This window comes from Uloborus diversus, unplaced genomic scaffold (assembly GCF_026930045.1).
Source record: "Uloborus diversus isolate 005 unplaced genomic scaffold, Udiv.v.3.1 scaffold_1261, whole genome shotgun sequence".
Classification (NCBI taxonomy): domain Eukaryota; kingdom Metazoa; phylum Arthropoda; class Arachnida; order Araneae; family Uloboridae; genus Uloborus; species Uloborus diversus.
In genome coordinates this window covers 23,600-47,393 of record NW_026557945.1, presented here as the reverse complement: position 1 = coordinate 47,393, position 23,794 = coordinate 23,600, and the positions used below count along the sequence as shown (strand labels likewise).

General features: G+C 31.4%; 1 protein-coding gene across 1 annotated transcript; it reads right to left on the bottom strand.

Moving 5' to 3' along the window:
- Positions 1-801: 801 nt before the first annotated feature.
- Positions 802-23,709, bottom strand: LOC129232550 (COP9 signalosome complex subunit 5-like). The gene is made up of 6 exons (XM_054866684.1): positions 23,463-23,709; positions 16,122-16,356; positions 10,533-10,661; positions 8,093-8,158; positions 4,991-5,188; positions 802-1,126 (listed from the first exon to the last, which is right to left on the bottom strand). The coding sequence occupies exons 1-6, from the start codon at positions 23,594-23,596 to the stop codon at positions 890-892; spliced, it is 999 nt and encodes a 332-aa protein (XP_054722659.1). The 5' UTR covers positions 23,597-23,709; the 3' UTR covers positions 802-889.
- Positions 23,710-23,794: the final 85 nt, after the last annotated feature.

The following is a 23,794-nucleotide window of genomic DNA, read 5'->3' as shown; positions in this document are numbered from 1 at the left end:
TGCCCTCGTTTTAATTTACTTTTTTGAAACTATGTTCCATCAGCTTGCTGCATCAAACAGCTCCAAAGGCTTACTGTGTTTGGTGATAGTTTTAACTAATAAAAACAGCAGTTTTTGAAAACTGATGCTGAATGAACCTTATTGCGATTCTTTTCTTTCTTTTTTTTTGTTTGGTAGTGTTTCTTTTCTAACATTTTCAATTAAAATTTTCTTTCCTAACTATGAGAAAAAAGCAAATTCTCTGTCCTTTCCAGATTTTTTTAGTTAATTTTCGAAATGAAGTTGCTTTTAAACTTTTTCAAACTTTCTATCCTTTATTTTTGTCAGTCATTCTTCTTTGTTACGGTTAAAATGGGTCAAGCCAAAAATTGGAATTTTTACAACCTTGAATTTAATAAAGTAAGAAATAATATCAGAAAGCACAAATTGCAGATTACTGCAGACATGTGTTTCAGCATTACAAGGAACTCCTTTCTCAATGCACAAATTTATTTATTTATCTTGAGTTCAATGTTATTTACTTCAGGAATATAATTTTTTCTAAGAAAAATTAATGTTAAATCAAACACAAGGAAGCAAAACTTAAAATTCCAATTTGAACCTTTTTTTCCTTAACAAGGATGAGTTTTAGATAAATTTAAAAAATTTGTCATGTTATTAAAGTGCATTGAAACATTGTTTGCACCACAGGCTGCAAAATTTCATGGCTATATAAAAGAGAGTTCAGTCAGACATCCTACACATACACAGTGAATGTTTTGTCTGAGAAAACAATACTATATTCTGAGTATACATGAAAAAGTTGACAATTTTTTTATTGAATAAAAAGCAATGAGTGAGGTATACAAAATTACATCTCAAGCAAAGGAATTAATTATAATATCACCAATTAGAATTTGCGATTCACTTGATTGAAAAGGCGATCTTTAATTATTTGTGACATTAGTCCATGAATAACTTCAATAGTTATTTTACAACTATCTTTGGTAGCTTTGGCAAGTTTATCTTCTGTTTTTTTCTCATGAGGATCCATTCCCAAAACAAAGCCACAACGTCCAAGTTGAGATTCAGATTGTTCAAGTTTATCAGATAAATCAGATACTTGACCAGTTGTGTACTCAGCATTCTAAAAAAAAATAATACATGTGAAATAAATTCAGAAATGAATAATAGAAATAAAAGTATAAAATTCAAATAATGAAATAATAATGTGCAAGTGTAAATGCTTTTATCTATTCTCTTTCCTTTTTACTCTGTTCAACAGTGAAAGTTTCAGAAATTCTCAAAACAAACATTTTTTTAGAAAAAAAGAGATGTGTTCTAATCCTAAATTTAGCTTTAAAAAGTCAAAATATTGTGCATATAAATACAAATGTGATGAACAGCAACAGGCAAAATGCCTAGCTAGGCTGGTCGTAGTCAATTTATTGGGTCCCAATGAAGATCAATAAACCTCCTTAAGCTATCTACCCCCTTGCTGATTCTAGCCTCTTCTCGCAAGTGCCCACAATCCTACTAAAGTAGTAATTTTGAACATTTAAAGTAAAGGGGGGAGGAATCAGAGGTAGTGAGATAAAAGCATAGCGAACAGTACTGGATTTCCAGTGAACAACCAAAACACAAGCACCCATGTTAAATACCTTAATTATTTTAGCATACATCGAGAAAATAATGTAGTTCAACTGCATAAAATTATATAATTCAACTTTATATTTAAAATACAAACTTTAAACTAAAATACAAAAAATCTGTAATAACCGAAAATCAACCAGTAATAATTAAAAGCAAAATTGCAAAATTAAATAAGTATGAAATTAAACAAAACAAAAGTTATTAATTTTAGTTTTTTAAAAAATAAGCAAATCTGATGTAGCAAGTGTTAAAATAATTTCTAATTGCCAAAAATATAAACATATTTATAAGATGCCAAAGGATTGAAATCTCAAACAAGAGCAGTCAATTTTTTGCGAATCAAATTCAACATTGGCATGTTTCCCATTAAATAAATTTATTTATTACTAAAATTAAACGGAAAATATGCTAATTAAAGGTAGAGTATGTGAAAATTACACTGATTAACCAAAATATTTAACTATTTGCAAGATGCAATAATATTGATATTTCAAGCACTAGAAGCAATTATTATGCACAAAGTCTGAGTAAGTTCAAGGTTGGCGTATTTCCCACAAAATAAAATTATCTAAGTTCTGTTAGAATTAAACATAAAATGTGCTAATCTAAGGTAGCATATCCAAAAATAACATTTGATAAGACAATATATTTCAATATTTGCAGGATGCAAAAATATTGAAATTTCAAACCAAGAGCAATTCTTCGCGAAGCGAAATCCGCATAAGTCCAATGCTGTCATGGTATCCAAAATAATTCCTTTGCTAATTATCGAACTTAAACAAAAAATAAGCTAATCTAAGGTAACATATGTCAAAATACCTTCCGATTGAAAAAAATATTAAAATATTTGCAAGGTGAAAAAGGATTGAAATCATTGAGAAGGAATAGATGGAGAGAGTGCAACCCTACTATCCTGATTCGGCAACAGTACCATGTGACTTGGGGAGCAATTTCGAGTTGACTGTAACCGCTGAAGAAGTTTTCATTAGCTGAAGCCATGCATGAAAACAACCTTTAACTGCAGAAGGGAAAAATTAGATTTATAGTAATAGTGCAGTATTCTAGCATTGTAAACTGTGAGGAAAAAGCCACACCAGGAGGTCCAGTAACTTTTCCCTAGCATGTGCAAATGTTTTTTACTTCTAAATAAAGAAAAAATAACATTTATATGCATTCAACGAGTACATATTCCACAGTTGCCTATAATTTTTAAATTTTTGTACTTATTTTACCTATAAAAGTTATAAAACATTGTATATCTTGAGTGCAAATAACATTTTAGTTCCATAAAAACACTTTTTGCTTAACTAGTAATTATTTTAACGGCTCTTAAGCATTTTGTGTACATTTGCTTTGTTGGCGAGAATCTTCTCGCCAAGCTCCTGTGAACAGCAGATGCGCAAGAATAAAGATTTGCTATTTTTATGCTTCAATTTAAATACTAGTATGCCTGCGTATGAAATCATTTCAAAACATTGATTACAATACATATGAATACATAAATTTTCAGTCAATAACAGAACACTTTAAACTATTTGTACAAGCCCGTCATTTCAAAAGAATAAACATCAAAATACATGAAAAATGCAATTACATTATATTTTAAAATCCGGAAAGAAGTGGGGAGTGGGAGTTTGAATGATTGGCCTGTATTTGTATCCGTTATTTATTCATTTATTTATTTATTATGCGGAAAGGAGTTGGAGCCAGAGTTGCTCTGATTTGTAGCCCCGATTTCATAATAAGCGCCGTCGCGTCGTCTGAATAATATTTAATGCCAAAAGAGCGATTGCGTGCCAAAACGGGACAACTTCCCAGCCAAACAAGTCACCTGACCTGGGAAACATTGAGTCTCAAGCTTATTTCACTGAGACATTTGCTATGGCTCCCTCCATTAGTATTCCTTCTCAATGATTGAAATCTCTAACCCGGAAGCAATTTTTCGTGATGTTGCAAATTGAACACATGTTCAGAAAACTGCTTTGGTGACACATTCTTTAAACATTTTTAAGCACAATCCAATCATTTTTGAGAGAATTCAAGCACTAAACTTTTTCAAGGCTTTAAAACTATTTCAAGAATTTTAGAAGCACTTAAAAGTGAATTTTTTTTTTCAAGCACTTTTCAAGGTTTTTCAATGGCATACGAACCCTGGAGACATAAGATGGAATGTAATACGAGTAAAATAAATAGGTTCAAAAATTATACAGGGAATTTTAAAAATATCCATTGTTGCCTCAGAACAACAGAAGGACATCTTACTGTTGCTCTGGGGTGATGATGTATTCATTTTTGCTTCTTGGGCTGAATTAAAGTGCCTCGAAAAAAGGGTGAGGGCTGTGAGATGGTTACTCACATCCTTTTCTAATGCTTTAATCTTGTGTCACTCACTCTGATGACACAAGATTAAAACAATAGCTAAACAACTCACTGTGAGAAAGGAGTGTGGTGGGGGGGAGCAACCTTGAAGAACTAACAATTTAATTTGTGAAAAACAGCATGTACAATTTCTGATTGTTGAAACAGATTAAAACTCAACTAGTGATCAGTATTCTTAATGCTCAACGTAGAACTCATTATAAATTTTAAACAATACTTTATTACGCATAACTTAAATATTTACAGGCAGCACATCTGAAACAGCAAATAACACAATGAACTTGCAAAACCATTGTCACAATCTAAGAAATCAGAAACACACTTCACTCTTGCCAAACAAAGTTACGAACAGAGAGCTCAAGTCTTACACCGTTACTAATTAGTATTATAACTACACTGCGGTGCTAAGCACAAATGTTGTATCTGCACTTTTTTCTCAAAATTGAATTATTGTCACCAGATGGTTCTTTGTCACATATTTTATTCTAATACAATGTTTCATAGTCATTTGTCGACGGGAAACATTTTTAAAAAAATTCTGAAAAAGTTTCATCTGAATCAAATACATGGAGATGCACAACTTTAAACGGGAATTTCTCATTTTGAACTCAGCTGCAGATACCAATTTTGCGCTTAGCACGGCAGTACAGCTCAGTTTTTTACTGGTGTTGTAAGAGTTACATAAATACAAAGACTTTATTTTTATCTTGAGAATATATTTCAGTTTACTAGAAGATTCATAAAAACAAGAAATGAAACGTTACTGTCAAACAGATATTTCAACAACTACATAAAATTATCTATGTACAATTATAATGCTCTAAAGAGTTAAACAACTAAAAAAAAAAAAAAATTGCTATGGCTGGTAGCAAGGTGGTTTGTATCAGTTAATCATCACAAATAAACCGTACTTCTTCATATTAAAAACAATTTACAAATGAATAAGCAGACTTTAGGAAGAAAGATTAGAAATTCTTACTGTAAGTAAGCTGGATGAACTAAGAGTATTGACCCAGTATTTATTCCATAAAGAATCTAGAAGTCTGCGATCTAGCTTGGATTTAAAGTAAGAAACATCCAAAGAGTAATACTGTTTACAATGTACTCCAAAATCTTCTATTTTGTTCAATGGAATGGTTTGATATTCTGATGGACCTTCATCAGGTGGTTTAAATCCCTGCAAAAAAACAATAATAACAATTTCAATGAAACTACAGATAAAAGAAATGCAAATTTTAAGAGACTAAGGAATAGCTTAAAGATGCTGAAAACGCATAAGCTAACACTGACGAGACATTAAAAAAATAAATAATTGCAATTAAAAACTATGCTGATTTAAGGTAGTATATGAGGTAGTGACAAGCAAAGGGATGTAATGCCAAAAATTATAAAAAAAATTAAGATAACCTGAACAAATGGTAGGAGAGCCTCTTTTCTATATCGGGGAAAGAGATATAACTAGCATATCTGGTAAGTGCTGCTAGACAGCAGGATATGGGGGGGGGGGCTGGGATCAATGACAGCCTACCTAGGATCTGAACTTTAAATGCATTTATTTCAAAACTTAAAAAAAAAAAAAAAAAAACATTTAAATCCCTTTGCTTTTCACTGCCACATAAGTCTGTTTCTTCTGACTTTTGAAATTATGGTAAGATTTACAGGATGCAAAAGGACTGAAGAATCAAACACTGCATGTAATATTCAGGGAAGCACATGTTAGTTTGTTTTTAAATATAGCTTTCAACTTATATACATAAAAAAGCATGAAAACTTGATTAAAATTGAAGGACTTTTTAACACACTAATATGAAGTTAAAATTAATGATATTGTCAAAAGTATTTAAAAAAAAAAAAAAAAAAGAAAAATGAAACAAACTGATTTTTTTTTTTGTTTTGAAAAAGCAGAATTTTTTTATTTCTTAAAAAATTTAAAAGGACCAAGTCCATTACCAATCAGAAAAGGCTCATTCTTGCCACAACATATTTTGCTATGCTTCAAAAGCATAAAAATACTTTTAAAAAAAGGAAATAAAGATCCCCAATAATTGAAGATAAAAAGTTTTATAAGGAGATTTTTCCACACAAGAACAGTAGCTCCAAAGGCAAAAGAGGAAAGGCTGTACATATTGAAAATTAACTTGTACTGGAAAGTGGGTTCATTAACACAATCTAAAGGGTAAAAAATCACAGGATAAGAATGTCCATGCATCCATATCAATATCAAGGTAGAACATGAATCAAATTGGAGAGACATGTTCGGAGTAGTACATAATGAGGAGCTAACACTGATTAAGTAGTATTGTATCTACTGTATATGATGATGGATACATTTGAGCCTTTTGAAAGTCTAATCTCTGGAATATGAGCAGAGACACAAGGAATTAATAACACAACCATGTTGCAGTGTCAGTCAAAATACAAAAAGAACCACCAACATGATATCCTAAACCAACCAACAGTTTCTCCACTACATTGCACTTTCTGATTTGTAGCAACCAGTGATTTATAGTCTGTATCAAGTCCTATATTTATTTATGTAAGTGATTTTATAAAATTTAAACTTATCACCAAATTAGAACAAGGCACACAAAGGAAACAATTTAATTCTTAAAGTCCAAGTTCCTAAGTTCCAAGTTTTGAGTATAGGAACAATGTATGAGGTAAACCAACAAAATTTGGATGGTTAAAAGGTAAGATTTGAACAGTGTCATGGTGCGTTTCAACTGATAACCCAATCGTATGGAAAATTAAGATTTATTAAAAGCTTTCATATTAATAAAAACAACAAGAACAAAAATTTTGTAGTTTTTCTCTGATTTAATTTTTGATTTCACATGTAAAAATTCGCCATATCAAAACTCAGTAAAAAAAAGATTTAATCACGTTTATACAGTTGGAACACTTATGATGAGGTTCCAGATTTAACAAGAAAAAAAGAATATTTGTTTGGCAGGATGTTGTAAATGTATTGGAAAAGACTTTTATAACCAGTTTTCTTTTTTTTCTTTTTTTACTTTCTTCGGATTTAACAAAGGGAATAATGCAAACAAGAAATAACTAAATGAAAATAATTTCTACAAAATTAAAAGGAAAAAAAGACTATCTCAAACCCTTCTTTTAAAATTGTGATGTGCAAAGAATTGTACACAAGATTCAGACAAGAAAACTAATTAAAATATGGACATATGCTTGTCTAGCAGAAGCAGTTCAGAATTCTATATTTGATTAAAATAAGAATTTCTTGTCTCTCATTTTAGGACAAGAAATTCTTATTTTAATCTTGACTTGGTTTGAAGGACTTGGTTTATTGAGCATTTTGCTGTGTCTCCAGCTTTTTGTTATACGCTTCTTGCTGTATAACCAAAATACAGTTGAACTCTTTCAATATGACAACGGTTAATAAGAAATCATGGCTAAAACGTACATTTTGTTAGTCAAGTTCAGTTTGTTATTTCCTATTAACCAAGTTCAACTGCACTAGTAAAAACAAAAACTACACGGAGTAAGCTACATAAGTTGAATCGTATTATGAAACACATGTCTCCAAACACTCACCATTAACTGATTTGAACAAAACATAAATATTATTTCTATGCAGAAGTTTAAAAATGAAGAACATTGTGTTAACAGCAGCAGGACGGGGGTGGGGTGGGTGGGGAGAGATACAGGTGTGGAGCAAGCTATTGTTAGTTAGTGCATTTACAATCCCACTTCCTAAGCTCTTCCTAAACCCACTTTTAACAGAAACAGAAACATTTATTTATTTTTTAACATTGTATTGTGCAACAGTAGTTCTTTTCCTAATTCAGAAAATAATTTGTTGCCATTCATTTCACTCTTATATGGCGCGCAGTCAGAATTTACCTTTTTTTTGGGGGGGGGGTCATATTAGTCTTTGCAAGTATATGAACAACCTCCTCAGGATTAGCAATATGTGTCGAAACCGAAAAGGTGACTTAAAATCTATTTTTGTAAAGAACCATTTTAAAAAACACTGCTTTTTTAAGGACATATCACTTACTTTCTATATGAATAAGTAACTTATTTTTGAATTTAATAGGTCTCACAAAAAATATCTTACTTTAGGATAGGTTCGAAAAGCACCCAAGTTCACTTTGCCAGCTGAAATTGTTCGAACTGGATCAATCTAAAATAAGAAAAAAGAAACATATAAAAGATAATACTTTGATGACACAAATAGCAAAAAAACTCCATTTTTATTAACTAAACATTGGCCACATTTTCATGCACATCAAATCTTCAAAGGAATATTAAAGTAACTTCATAAATTATTAGCACACATGACCTACAAAATTCAAACTATCTGCAAAATTATTAAACACACACAAAGAAAAGCACTAAATTTTAACTATATTCGGGAATGCAGAATTCTAGAAAATAAAAGTTTTCCAGTTTATTGAAAGTGCAAAAACTCAAAAAACTCATTTAAACATATTCAATATAATAAAGTTACAAGAAACTGAGAAGTAAAACTTCTATGTTATCTTAGAATAGAAACAGCATACGACAAAAATCAAGATATGAAAACCAGCCTATTCTTGAAATCTTGATTTTAAAACAACTTCACTTTACAATAATTGCACTCAAGTAGATAATTATGAATTTCCAGTTTTAAATTTCTTAATTTCCCTTCATTTTCATGTTTTCCACAATATTTAATTCTTACTTTAGCACTGTTCATTTAAAAACGGATTGTAGAAGTTTGAATTTTTCAGTTTGCATCGTATAAAAACAAGTTAGTCAAATAAAAAATACAATTATATAACTTAAATCTATTTTAGAAAAATAAATATTAGTGGTTCCTAAAGAAGCTATTATTTGCTGTAATTAATGTAAGTTCCTTTTGTTCTAGTAAAGTTCTTCAGTTTTAAAAATTGCATATGGAGCTGCCAAGATCTATTACTAATAAAGGTTTAAGCAATATTTTCAGGAGAGGATAAGGGGATTTAAACAACAAAAAAAAAAAAAAAAAATGCTATTTGTATTTAACTTTCAGATATTTAACAAAACCTTGTAAGCTGACAGATAACGAATGTTTGAGGGAAAGCAAAAGATTCTCATCAGAACTTTATATTTCTGAAACAGGGGAAGAAACACTCTTCCATGTGATCCCCTTTTCAAAATGTAGATTTCAGGATATCAGAGGTATAAAAGATGGCAAAAACTTTCTCATGTATTACAGCACAATTGGGATTGCTAAAAAATTAAAATTTTTGGGCACATAAGCATGTTTTTATGTGCCTAGCCTCAAACATAAAAAGAGAGGAGAAAAAATATTTAGGACCTCAGCAAAATAATAAATTCTTTTAAAGTACTTAAAAAATAATAAAAAAAGTGAGAAATAAAAATTAGGACATCTTAAGGATTTTGAGGATTGTACGAATCTTGGGCATTATATGCATGTGCAAGAGTGAGTACATGCATTGGAAAATAAATTGCTGGGTACAGTTCTTACATCTACTCAAGAACCACTGTGATTTAGGACATTTTATACAACTTGAGAAATAGGCAAGCTTGATTCTACCCCCTGCATTTCACAATTGAGGCACTTTGTGTCCAAAAATAAATTAATTAATTTAAAAAAATCTTTTCAGCTAATTTTACAGGAGAGACAAAACATTTTGTGCTCTGCAGACTTGACTTTTATAAAATATTTTGGTAGTTGTTTGAAAAAAATCTTTGGTGTAAACTCATAGTTGTTCAATTTTTTAACTTAGTAGTATTGCCATTTTTATTTACAGACTAATGGTACCCACACCGCTTTGCCCATACTAGGAAATTAAAAGGTCTTTTGGTTCGCCTGTATATTTACAAATAATGTATGGTGAATTTTCTCGCCAACTGGCTTGTGCCCATGTTACGGTTCCACGTTATGAGAATTTTGTTATTTACTCGTCCATCTTATGATAATTTTGTTCTTAAAACTAGAATAGAAAAAGAACCACATCAAATTTTCGAAAAATCGCTTTACAGTGAACACTCCCATACTACAAACTAACTTTGTGCCAAATTTTATGAAAATCTACCGAACAGTCTAGGCGCTATGTGCGTCACAGAGATCCTGACAGACAGAGAGAGAGAGAGAGATCTGGACAGAGAGACTTTCAGCTTTATTATTAGTAAAGATAAAAGTAATTTGGATTGAGTTGGTATTTAAATTAATCAGCATTTTTTTTTTTTTTAATTTCCATTTAAATTTAAGCAGTATCTCAATTTTATGCTATGTACAACCAAAAATGTGAGTTGATTAAGGAATTTATTATAATAATGTTTCCATCTGATGGAGAAGGGTTCATAAATTGTGATCATGATAGTATGAAAAAAGTATTAAATTATGAAGGAAAAAGTCACACAGTGAGCTGGTCTTAATACTCAACACCTCTTGTTTTTATGTTACATTACATTTTTAAGTGGAATATCATTAATATAAATGAGGTTTATGAGCATTATAATAAATTTATACAAAAAAATAAAATGCTAATAAAGGAAGGAAAAAATACCACTATTGCCACAAAAGGTTCCTGAAACTGCTGGTTTAACATCTGAGTACTAACATCAATACCAGATAGCCAACAACCATACCCAGGATGACTATGATACCAACCAATGACATTTTCCAATCGTCCAACCTAAATAAATGAACAATAATATAAAATATAGTAATGTAAAGTAAAATAAAAAATTACATTGCCTCCCTCAAGGCCATTAAATATTTCATTTTTAACAACTTTTGCTTGGATGTTTATAGAATAAATTACTGAAATAAAAACTTTTGAGAGCAAAATATAGAATAAAGTTTTACTGGTTATATGGATCTCTAAATAAAACCGATATTCTCCTCGTTCATTTCACGTTTTTGAAAATCTGGATCAGTATCAAGTTTGAGCGTTTTAAGAGTAAAAGCATTCCGACAACTCTCAAAAGTGAACATAGAAATCATAATTAAACAACTCAAGCCATAACTCACAACCCTTTGTAAATATCCTTACCATACTATACTTTTACATACTATTTCCTACTTTTTAAAACACTTATTTTCAAAAAGTAAACACAAGAAAACGCTTCGGATTTCTTTTTATCTGGAAAGTAGGAAGTAAACTTAAAAGCAAATTCCAATTTTTGAAAAAAAATTTCACTCTAAAAGAAAAAAAAAACAAAAAGGCAGGAGTTTTTATATGTGTTTTTAAAAATAATTGCAAAATAGTAGTTTTTGGGCATATTTTGACTAAAATAGCAGTCGCCTTTGATTCAAAATAATAGCTTTTGTCTCTTTTCTTGTCGCAAATGGCAGCTCTGCAACATTAAAACTCTTAAGTGAGCACCACTATATCATCCATTTGAATGTTTGCTTAGATAAATTAAGATTACCCAAAAATAAGAATGATGCTTGAATATGACTGCAAAGGATCGACAAAGCTATACTACTTCATAGCTAAAATAACTGATATGATTGCTAAAATTTTAAGCAAGGCAAAAAATAATGGACAAATTCATGAGTTATGAGTAATTCTCAACATTTTTGTACTTATGCATAATTTTACAAGTCACAATTCCCCTATTGTGATACACTGTCACCATCCAAAACGTCTTTAATAAATCTTTTAGACCAATTTTGTTTTATAAAATTTTTGTAAACTTAACACAGGATTGAATTTATTGAAAATTATGAGAGATGTATTTTCTTTCACCAACTAAAACGCAACTGGATCGAATTTAAGAGTGAGTGAGGTTTATATGCTGCTGCAAGTCCTCTACTATAGAGTAAAAAATTAAGAGCTGAAAATGATAGCAAACACAAAATTAGCAATGTCCAAGCACTAAAATTACATAGCAAACAAAAACAGGTGAGTTTTATAGAGGTAGAGATGCATAAAGAGGTTTTTAAATGCGTAAGAAATCGGGACTGATACATATAGAACGGCAAAAATGTGTAGCTTTTAAAGCATAAAAGATGGCATGCTTGTAATTGTTATATTACTCCCTCAACAGAAGGCAATGATTCAGTTTTATGAGAGTTCTGCTGTTACATACTACTAAAAATTCATTATAGAATAAAAAAGGAAAAATACAAGCAAAATGGCAAATAGAGAATAAAATGTTGCATAGCTTAAAAACTACTATAGTGTTCGAATTAATCGGGACAAAGATATTTTTGGGGGGACTTTCAACTTGGTTGCCAGCTGGATGTCAGTTTTGACTGTGTAAAACTACTCTGGATGAAAAGTTGGGAACATTGAAAAAATCTTTAGTTTGTTTCTGTGAGAGAGAAAAGACATTTTCCATTCTTCCATTACAGTGTACGAAATATGCTACAATACCTAGAGAGTTAGAGAGGGGACAATGCCAAATTGGACTAAACAGGCACAAATCCATTTGGTAAAAAAAAATTTCCTGCAGTTGGTATTGAAAAATCAAAATTTTCAGGACGAATTCTCTTTTGGACAACAGTGTAAGGCCTCCACTGTAGTCTCGAACAATGAATATCAGTATCAATAGGCAATAAATACCTCATAATGTATTGGCTCAGTTCTTGTAGTGTAAACTAGCAAACTTTCTTGTAGGTCTAACAACGCTATTTCCGAGTAAGAACTGATCCTATTTTGGAGCTTTTTCTTTTCTCCTTCACGAAGAAAATTATTCAGTTAAATGCATTTCTTCAGATGCTCGGAGAATTTTGATTTTCTAATACTAACAACGGAAGTAGTATTTTTTACAGATATAGTTGCATGTGTATTAGGGTGGGCCGAAATAAGCCGAAAATTTTTTTTTTTCGAAATCAATTTTTGGATAGCGCGCAAAAGTTGTGTAGTGAGCTAGTTAGCACTCACAAAAAATTTCTTGGATATTAAAAAATATCTAGCCGGCGCTATTTGACACTGAAAATCCGAAAAAAAAGATAAAAATGAATTTTTGTCGAAATTTTTAAAAAAAAACTAAATTACAAATATTTTGCAGGAATGCACAGAAAATGTTTTATAATGAGCCAGTTCGAGCCCATAAAATGTTTCATTGATTTTAATGAGCATTTAACCGCTTATTTCCGACATCAAAAATTGAAGAAAAATGAAAAAATATTGAATTTCTTTAAAAAACATTGTGAAAATTATTTTTCAAAAATAAATCATAGACTAATTAATTAAATTAACTAGTAATCATTATAACGCAATAGTATCATACATTTTCAAGAATTACATATAGATATAATAAAATTTTGAAAAAGAAATCTTCAAATTTGATTTATAATACCTCATGCATAATGAATATTATTTTTTGGAATAATGTTTTCCCTTGTTATCAAATGATGGAAATTCTTTCCTAGCTTGAAGTTTGGCACGAATGTATCCATCTCGTGCAGTTTCACCTCGAACTTTTATTGCAGCTTCGGTTATTGGTTTCACACAACGTTTCACAGCTTGCGTGTGACAGGGAAATTTCTCGAAAGTGAACTCTGTAAGCTGTTCTTTACACATTTCTTTCAATTGTTAGTCTTTTAGATGCATTGTAAGAGGTGGCTCTGTTACAACACAGTTTGCCGAATCAACTAAATCAACATAATCAACTGCTTCAAAATTGAGTTTAGGACGCTTAAAAAATCGTACACCATCCGAGCTCTTCGTCTTCTTATTTCTAGAGTTTAGAATGCGCCTAACAGCTAATTCCCAAATGTATTTTCTTGAATCAAACAACATTGTCAACAGTAGCTGTTCAGGATGAGCGAAATATGCATTATTTGAGAGAACTTTGAAAATTATCCACTTAACGTTGTCTGGAGACTGCCTTGCAAGAGAAATCATTTTCCAAAAATACTGACAGTTCCATACTGACCATACTGACCGGCACCATACTGACAGTTCGGTTTCATTTTTATTTCAAACCACATTGGAACATAAACTAACATTACATACTTTACAAGCATTGTAAGATTTTCTGATGGAGTTGGAGTGCCTATATACAAGGGTAAAAAACGGTTTGCAGTTGTCAGCCATTGCGCATGACTGAGTTTGCCTGGGCTACTGTCAGTCATGCTAGAAGGACAACTACCATCTTTTATGGCAAGACAGATTCTATACAAATATTGTTGTTCAGTACTTAAATTTTTTATATCTTCCATGTCCAAAACCAGAAGATTGAAGTCAATTTTATCAAATTTGACCACCGGATTTTTTTTCACAATCTCTAAGAAGTTGTCCGACAGCTCCAGAATATGAAAGTGGCCCCTTTGTGCAACCGTCCAATTCCAGAATAAGATGCCTCAGTGACAACTCATTAGTATGCAGCAGACATATGTTCCACTGTAAAAGTCTTTTGAGATATGTCTCAAGTACACGAATTACTCCACCTTTCCATCCCGTATTTACATTTGTTCCGTCGCATCCAGTAACCGATAAGTTAAGCAAGCTCATAATATACTTTTTTGCAGAGCCTATAATACCTTGAAAAATTTCTTTTGCACTTTCACCAACTGTTAGTGACAAATGACCAATGTACTTGCTACCTGGTTCTTCTATCAGTGCTACATGTGCTTCAGATGCTAATTTTTGGTGGCAGATATCTTTTTAAGGGTGTCATCTTTGCGGCCGTCAAAATACAAACTCTTTATAGCTGTCCCTTTAATTGCTCTTAAATCCCTTTCTCTTAGCTCGCTCCTTTTTTTATAGACTTCCCTCCGTACTTTATTTTTATCGACTATGTATTTTTGCTTTGTTTAGGAGAAACTATTCGAAATCAGCGAGAACTTCTGTAGCAATTTTAGTCACTGCTCTAATTGAAGCGCCAGTTAGATCCGCTGCTAAAGCTGTATGAGGCATAGAAAGTCTCATTTGACTTGTCGTTGTTGATGGCGCATCAGTTCGCTTACATTTTCTTGAATGCGGATAATTCAATTTAAAATTGTCATCTGTAATTTTTGTGCTTTCTCTTGATTCAAGCTATGTTTCAGGATAAAATAGTTATAAAATAATCTTAGGAATAATAGAAGCAGTTGAGCGCCGTTTATTATCCAGAAAAAACAATTGGAACCGAAGATTAAAAAAAATTACCATCTTATGTAACTATCTTTTATTTGAGTCTGTGCATTTTTTAAAATTGGCGTACAAATGTCGCATAGAATTGATTGAATTTTCACTGTTTTTTCTAAGTAATGTATTGCGTAACATTTCAGTATTAATTTATTTCAAAACTACATTAATTTTTTTTTTCTCATTTCTCCCATGTTTCAGTCTTAAAGGAGCGTAGCTAAATATTCTGCAAAATGTATAAAAGTCTTTGAGGATTTCATCTAATTCACTGACAGATATTTCTAATGTTTGCTGAAACTAGCTTCAAACTTTTATTTTTGACCCCCCCCCCTTTTTTTTTTTTGAAAAAAAGTGCATTTTTGCCCTTTTTTTAGTTTTTCAAGGTCACATAGCGACGGCTAAATATTAAACAAATTTAGCGAAATTTTTTATAGGTAATAACGGACCCATATAGCAACTTTTCCGCACTATCCAAAAACAGATTTCCAAAAAAAGTTTTTTCGGCCCACCCTAATGTGTATTAAGTATGATTACCTTTGCTAACTTTCTAAGAGTTATATCCTTTTTTAACATGCTAAGATGAACGAATGCAAAACTTAACTTCCTCTTCTCTGAAAAACAATCCTACTCGTCTGGTCAGTGCTAATTCTGTATTGGCTACCAGTTTGTTTGGCACTCTTGGCTTCCTTAAGAGGTTTTCCACCTCCAGCACAGTCACTCCTATGCCGGGCTGAAGAGTGCTAATAAGCACGAAACTGCAGTCCTCGGCTGGAATTGACAGGGCTGGCAGTGTATTTCCGCCTTAGCCCATGCTTTAGGGCGATAACTTAATGAATAATCTGAAGGATTGTTCAATATTCATAATTTTTCATCTAAACCAGTTTTAATTAATTAAAACTCATATCCACTCATATCCAGACATAGAAAAGCTAATGGGACCTGCTGGAACTAACTGGCATACAACTTGAAATTCTGCAAAATAATAGCTTTTTCCCAAATAATTCAAACACTATAGTAGTAATATTTATTTTTAAAAATCGCAAAACTAATGGTTGCCATCTCAATACAAACCTGCTTTGCACTTTCTGTATAAGCTGCCATGTATTCATATGCTTGTGCCTGAGCATTCACTCTCGTTTCAGTACCTTCAACAGGCAATGCAAAAGAATCCATAACAATCATTGTTGTAACGTCCACTTTGCCAATAAGCATACCCATAACTTCCAAAGTGCCACCAGAACGTGCATGCATTACCATTTTCAGCAAAGCAAGAGCAGAAATTTTAATATCTTTGAAGAAATGGGGGCTGAAAAGAATAAAGAAAAAATGTCAGCTGGAGTAAGTGTTTACAACAAGGGTAGCTATTAAATATATAAATGGATGTTCCCAACATAATATTTTTTTTAATAGAAAACAATAAAAGAATTATAAGCAGAAATCTTTACTAACATAATTAATCTGAAAATTACTGCAGAACACTTAGTAATGGTAGCAGCTTAGGATAATTCAAGACATTTGGTTCGCCATTTTTTTATTGTCAATTTTTTTTAACCTGCAACACAACAAGGAAGGGGGTGAAAAGTTTGACGAGTGTATCTGTCTCTGACACCAAAAATTAATAAACCAATTTTGCTTTTCTTATCAGGGATAAATGAAGACATGGGCCCAAGACACCAAATTAGTAGCTTCAGTATCAAAGATTGAATTAATTTCATATATCACATTCCCCAAAGCAGAATACTACTAAATTTGCGACGTACATTACAGAACAGATGCCTGAGCTGCAGAACAATTCTGTTCAAATGTGAGAGAAAAACGGTACAGATGTGATATACCCCACCATTTGGCGACATCCGATTTTTTGCACAAAATTGAAATATTTTTCTCACCAATGAGGCGATAATTTTTTAAGCATGGCATCCTGGCAAAAGTAATCTGTGTTTAGCAACCCAAAGGCAATCTTAGATCTGTTCAAACTTGTTTACTTGGGTTGTTTACTCGGTTTCACGCAGGAGAGATACGTGTTGTTTCGTGCAATATACCTTACAGGAAAGCTTATTTTGTGCTAGTTTAAATTCAGTAGTGTTTTGAAGTAAAAACATTAGAAAATGCCAGTTTCTTCAAACTTGAACATTAATTAAAAGTTAACTCCAACGTGTTGTGTATCTGTAACGTGTCATTATCATATGATGTATTGTTTTAGACTGAGTGTGAGGATTTATACCATAAAAAGGTAAGTTCTTTATTTTAGAATTAAAAAAAAAAACTCTCACTTCCGAAATTCTTTGTTTTTACAAATCCTTGAGGGGTTCTTGTAGTTTTTAACTTTATTTTTACTGTATGTAAATTAATTTTACAAAAATAGTACGGTTATTTTGTTCTAAAAGTTAATTCTTATCGATGCCACAAATTATTTAGACATTCTATTAACGTGCTTCCTTTAGGTACTGAATTTCTGAAAATAAGTTGACTCCAACATTTTATAAAAATATAAAGGTGTTATTTTATGTAAAATATAATAGGTATTTTGAAAGCATGTCTGGATAGCAAATAAATGTATGGTATTTTTGTCTTGTTTATGTTAAGGATGTTCTGTTGAGACATATCTACTATTCATACATTGAAATTTGAGTAACTAAGCGCTTTTTTGGCTGAAAATGTTATTGGTTTTGGAGATGTTTTCCGCTTTAAACATCGCAATTCGAATAGCTTTGCTCTTTTTCTAGCAGAGTATGAGAAAAGTTTTTGTCCGATGAAATGCATGTCGGAAAAATAGCTTTTATTTCTATTGGTACATATCTCATTGGTGAGCTATTATAGTAATTTGTTAATTTAATCATTTTAAATACTTTCTAGCAATTGTTCTTTGTGTACAAAAACTTTCTAGTTTCTGGTATTTTTGAAGCGTATATTCGTGATGTTTTTTTGTTGTGGTTTTATGTTGTTTTTTATATATATTGTGTTCTGAAGTGCTTTGATCATGTTTTTTTATCTGATTTTTTCCTGTTGGCACTAAAAAAGCATCGCTAAGAACTATGTATGACGTATGTCGTCATACATCGTTTTCCTGGCGATGCTTTCTTGGCGCCAACAGGAAAAAGTCGCCAAGAGTGGGGTATATCACATCAGTTCCAGAAAAACTAAGACAAATTTTCTGCAGGAAGTCTAGATTTCTGCAGAAACTGCAGATTTTCTACAAATGTCTTCCAACTCAAGATAGAATTTTGCAGAAACGCTGCACACTACTTTAAATTAGAAGAAAATCTAAAATTCTAGCAAATCAAGATATATCGTGTGGAAAGCTTACGAAAAATGTTGAATTCGATAAGTAATTTGCCCGACCTTCATGAACAGGTCTGGGCAATTAGAAGTATTCATAAAATAATCTTATATCTTTAAACGAGCAATTTTTGTGGGAGTGTGCCTATGTACATATATTTATATTTCATATATGGGAAGCGGGCTCTAACAATTTAGATGAAATTTTGGATTAAATTGTTCATCTACATCAGTGTTTTCTCAATAAAAACACAGTTTTTTTTTACAAAAAATTTTTTTTTAATGAAAAGTCTAATTAAGTTAAGTCTTGAAAAAAACTTAATTGACACATAAAACAGACGATTTGCAATTACTATAACAATTAAAATTTGTCCATTGCTCGCTTTAAAATTTAAACTTGCTTAGGGTTGCCAGGCTTCGCTGATATTAACCACTTTGGCTAATTTCAATCACACTTGGCTAAAAACAAATTCAAAAGCATTATGTAAGTCAATGTTAGGCATCTAAATTTTATTTCAAAAAACATATATCTGGACACTTTTGAAATTGTTGGAGTGGTTTGTGGATCAGCAGTTTTTATGGCTAGCATTTCTCGGCGTAAAAGTGGCCAACTATACTAAAAGTACTTATTCCAAATGAAAACCTTGATTGGGATAAAATCTTGAATTGCAACATAGTATGGAAGGAAGTATTGGGTTAAAGAACTGATTTTACCACAGTAAAATTGGCTCCAATTTCAAAATCTTTTAATTAATGACAGGAAGTTTGTATATAGGAAAAAACGAAAATGTAACAGATAGTTTGATGCAAAATGTTGATTTAATTGCAGTCAGAATCTTCTTTGTTTGGTACTTTAGTGTTACAAGAAGGTCGCAGTGCATTTTCAATTCTAGCAATTTTTTTTGAGCAATCACGATTGTTTATTGCTTTCACTTGACTGTTTTGATGTCCTATCATTTTTCCCACCGGCGCGGCACCACCCGTCGCGTCAGCTGGCCTCAGGATGCTGCTCCTCTAGCGAAAACCGTCTCCAGGTTGCGTCCATATCCTACACACACACGCATACATACACGCACCAACACACATGCACACACAAACACATACAAATACCACCATACACACACATACACAAACACACACAACTGCCCACACATTCATGCCTGCACACAGACACAAACACGTATGCTTAGACACACACACACATACACATACCCAGCCCCCACGCCCACAAACACTCATACACACAACTACCCACACACTCATGACTGCACACAGACACAAACACACATGCACATACCCCTCTCCCCCCCCCCCACCACACACACATACAAACACACACTCGTGATTGCGAAAAACATAATTTGAATTCAAGATGACAAAATTCAAATTAATTTTTTTAAATTTTTTTATTTATTGTCGCCATGTTTGGTCAAAGAAGCTACTTTTTTGGCAAAACTTTGTTAAATATTTAAACACAACCAGCTCTCAGTTTTCCTAGAGGTCCTGTGACGGAAGGGATCCCTATATTCAGTAGTAAGCTTCTTATAGCTGAAATAATTATAATGCTGATGAAGTGTATACGTGTATATCTCTCTTATCTCGGAAGCATATCCAATGACTGGTGAGAACATTAATATTTCATTTACATGATGTTTTTCAAGTATATTTGAAAAAGTATCAAACCTTAGAAAAACCCGAGTGGACAAAAAAAAAATTCTTTTAAAACCAAGGGAGGCTCAGTCCTACAGGTACTAGTATTAATAAATATGGGGGGGGGGGGCGGAATCTCTTAAAAAACATTTGTATTTAAAATCTATGAGAAACTAGGGAGGTTTCAAGTGTAGGGAAATTGACCCATAAGGATTTTTTTTCCATGAAAATGATATTTAGGAAAAATTTAACTCAAATATTAATGGTTGACTAGTCACACAACAGTATTTTGCAGGGTCAAGCCATTTCAAATCATCATGTGGTTTTCAAGAAATTCTGTGTTAAATGATACTAGACCTTAAAAGTAAAGTTTTAAGATTTTATAATTTTTAAGGTTTTAACCTCCAGTTTTGAGGGAAATGAATTTTAAAAGTTACAGGTTTTAGTTACTTTTTTAGCTATATAAAATGATATACAGCATTGTATAACTTCAATCTTAGTGGCTAAAAATATATGGGAGGACTCCCCCCTCCCACCCCCCCCCCCCCCCCCCCCCCCCCCCCAAAAGCGACCTAGAGAGTTTTGACGCAAGCTAACTTAGAAAGACTTCATCCAAAGACTAATATGTTTTCGTTCAATTTGATGTTTTTTCACTGAACTTTTATTTTTGTGAATTGATAAAATATTGTGATTTAAGCCTAACGATTTGATTTTGTTTAGGCAATAACTCTAATTTTGTGAATATGAAGGCATGATTTTATTTATTTATTTTTTTGATAAATAACTATATAACAATATTTTGATATAAAAAATTGTTTTTATTTGACAAATAAAAAAATAACTAAAATACAGGGTTGGCAAGTTTTTGCCGGGGGCGGAAAAAACCATGGCAAAAACCACGGTTTTTACCGCCCGGCAAAAATAGGTTTTTGCCAGTTTTTGCCAAAGTGGCAAAAATAGATGTTGTGTTAACAACTTACGGACAGTTTTTTTTTCCTTTTATATAAAAGTAAAAGCATGTAAAGATTTTGATAAAATTTTAATTTAATTATTTTTATAGTTTAAACTTACTTTTAAAGTTATGGAGCATTTTAACTTCTAAATTTTTAAACATTAACATAAAATTTCAGTTTGTAGCATCTAAGAAAAATAATTAACTTACAATGAAAATGTAATTAGCTTGTTTATTATAGCATTTTTTACAGAATACTAAATATCTATATAAAATATACTTAATCAAGATAAAACTATAAAATAAAATTTATTAAAAAGCAAAATACACATTTCTTTAGATTGAAATATCACTTAAATCATCATCGTCTGTACCATCTTCATCAAAACCTATTTGTTGTTTAAGCATGGCATAGCAATAAACTAGTTTCGCGAGAGAAGCAACTGACAAAGGGTTTTGTATTTTTGATTGTATAAAAGAAAAATTTGAGAAATATCTCTCTATTGCAGCAGAACTTGCAGGACACATTTGAAGAGTTGCGACTAGTGTGCAGAAATCTTTAGGTACTGCATGTAAATGCATTATTTCTTTAGTGAGGAAAAGTTAATATTTTTCTATATTCAAGTAAATATTCTGTTAATAGTTGAATAGCTTAAAAATCTTAGTGAGATAAAGAAAAAAGTGATTAATTAAATGTATGTATATATATATAATTAGAATGCAATCTTTTCATTAATTTACTAAGCTTAACCCTTCCAGACGTGGCGTCCGGTATACCGGACATGAACTTTACACAGCTGCTAATCATTTTTTAATTGAATAAGTTACTTGATTTTTTTCGTATTTGACTCTTCACAGTCTGATTATTATTATCTGTACAAGAATTTTTCATTTTGGATTGACAACATAAAGAAATAGGGGTTAAGAGAATGGGATTTGCTTATTTTTCCAACCACGGATTCTCGTCGCAAAAGCGAGTGTTTCTTTACAACTTAAAAAAATATATATAATCTTATATTAATCATTTCAAATGCTTACATTATGTCTTATTATTGTTTAGAGAATATTTTACAAACATGTTTTTTTGATGTATCTCATCGTTTTATTATCTGAAATATGTATTTCTATAACATATGTCCGGATTATTGGACGTGTCATAACTCTTTTAATTCCTCACCTATAAACTTGAAATTTTGTCTATAAGATACTCTTTACCATAGTACACTGTCTACCAAATAAAACACTTTTGGATAATTATTTTAAAATTCCGTCTGAAAGGGTTAAGTAAACCATTCTTTGTTTTAGCATTGAAGGAATTGACTCATTCTGAAAAAATTGTTTTAGCAAACATTTAAAATCTTAAGTTTTGCAATCCCAACATTTCTTTTTTATTTATTTTTCACCTTATAAATTAGAAGTAACATGGAGAGACATAATTAAAATATTAAAGTCCATTATTTATATTATATTGTCACTATTTCTTGATTAACAATATAATGCTACTTAATTTGAAATTAGGTTTTTGCCATTTTTGACGTTTTTTTCCATTTTTGCCATGGTTTTTTCCACTGTCCCGGCAAAAATACCTTTTTGCCGGCAAAAAACCCAACCCTGCTAAAATACTAATAATCTTAGAGCCCAATAAGTTGTTACTTAGTAAAATAACTAAAATATTACTTAGGTTTGATGTGATTAAGTTTTGAATTTGACTTCTGCTCTTCTGCAGATATGGAATTAAACAATTTTTTTCAAAAATATATAACAACATTTCACCTAAAGCGTGAACATTTTGTATATTTACTTCAAGTATCACTTATTAGAACAAAAAAACATCAAACCTGTATTTATGATTTCAATATCTATGAGCATTCCTGCTGATGGAAAAAGATTTAATTAAAAATTAAATAAATATATAACGCTTCCCCTGAAGAGTGAACACTTTGTATATTCACTTCAAGTGTCACTTATTTAAACAAAAAATTACCATCAAACTAGCGTTTTTGATTTCAATATCTATGAGTCTTCTTACATTAATGAGGGAGGTTATGTCTCCCTGGGTCAAGTCTCCTTAGCTCTAGGGACACTTGACCTATTTGCAGACTTGATGCGTATAATTTTTTTTACCATTTATACTTAGAATACACAAAAAAAAGGGAAATAAAAAACCAAAAATTGGGTCAAGTTTCCCTAGTTTTCCCTATTTAACTTTTATAGGTTTCCCTATTATAACCGCCCTCCTCCATTCCAAATAAAATTTTTGCATACCAGTTCTTAAAAATGTTTTAGATCACACAAATGGGTCTATACTTTTATTCAATAAATAAAATGTAAACCACGCATTTAATAAAAAATAAGAGTAGAAATTTTTAGCGAGAATGGGAAAATTAAAATAAATATTTTTTGCTTATAGTCAATGTGGGAAAAAAAAAAAAAAAAAAAAAAAAAAAAAAATTGAAACCTAGTACTATTTTGAATAAAAAATTTCCATGCCGAAGATAACGTATAAATGAAAGCTTAAATCTTTTTCTTACTCTCTATCCCAAGGTTTGGCGGTGAGTATATCTTGCTGCGTTTTCTTGTCGTAACAATAAATGTCATCAATACTTTGGATACTTTCCATATTGTTGGCCATTTCCCAAGTTCTCTGAGCCATATTAGCATCCATGATTTTTTTATAAGTTCTTCAGATTCACAACGCAAATAATAGGTTACATACGAATCTTTATTAAATGAAATTGTTAAAAATGGATTCGAGTACGAAAAACGAAAACAAACCAAAATCAGTTACAGCTGCAGTGAAATGAACATGTTTAGCGATTCAACAGTCGATTCAGAAGAACGCAAGATTTCTGTAATTAAAATC

Bases quoted from the DNA above. Each gene is read 5' to 3' on its own strand.
- LOC129232550 (XM_054866684.1), bottom strand. From the start codon at position 23,596: ATGGATGCTAATATGGCTCAGAGAACTTGGGAAATGGCCAACAATATG. The intron at 5,189-8,092 runs GTAAGATATTTT...GTTTTTTTGCAG, and splicing joins CTTTTCGAACCTATCCTAAA to GGATTTAAACCACCTGATGA. The intron at 1,127-4,990 runs GTAAGAATTTCT...ATTTTTTTTTAG, and splicing joins GTTCATCCAGCTTACTTACA to AATGCTGAGTACACAACTGG.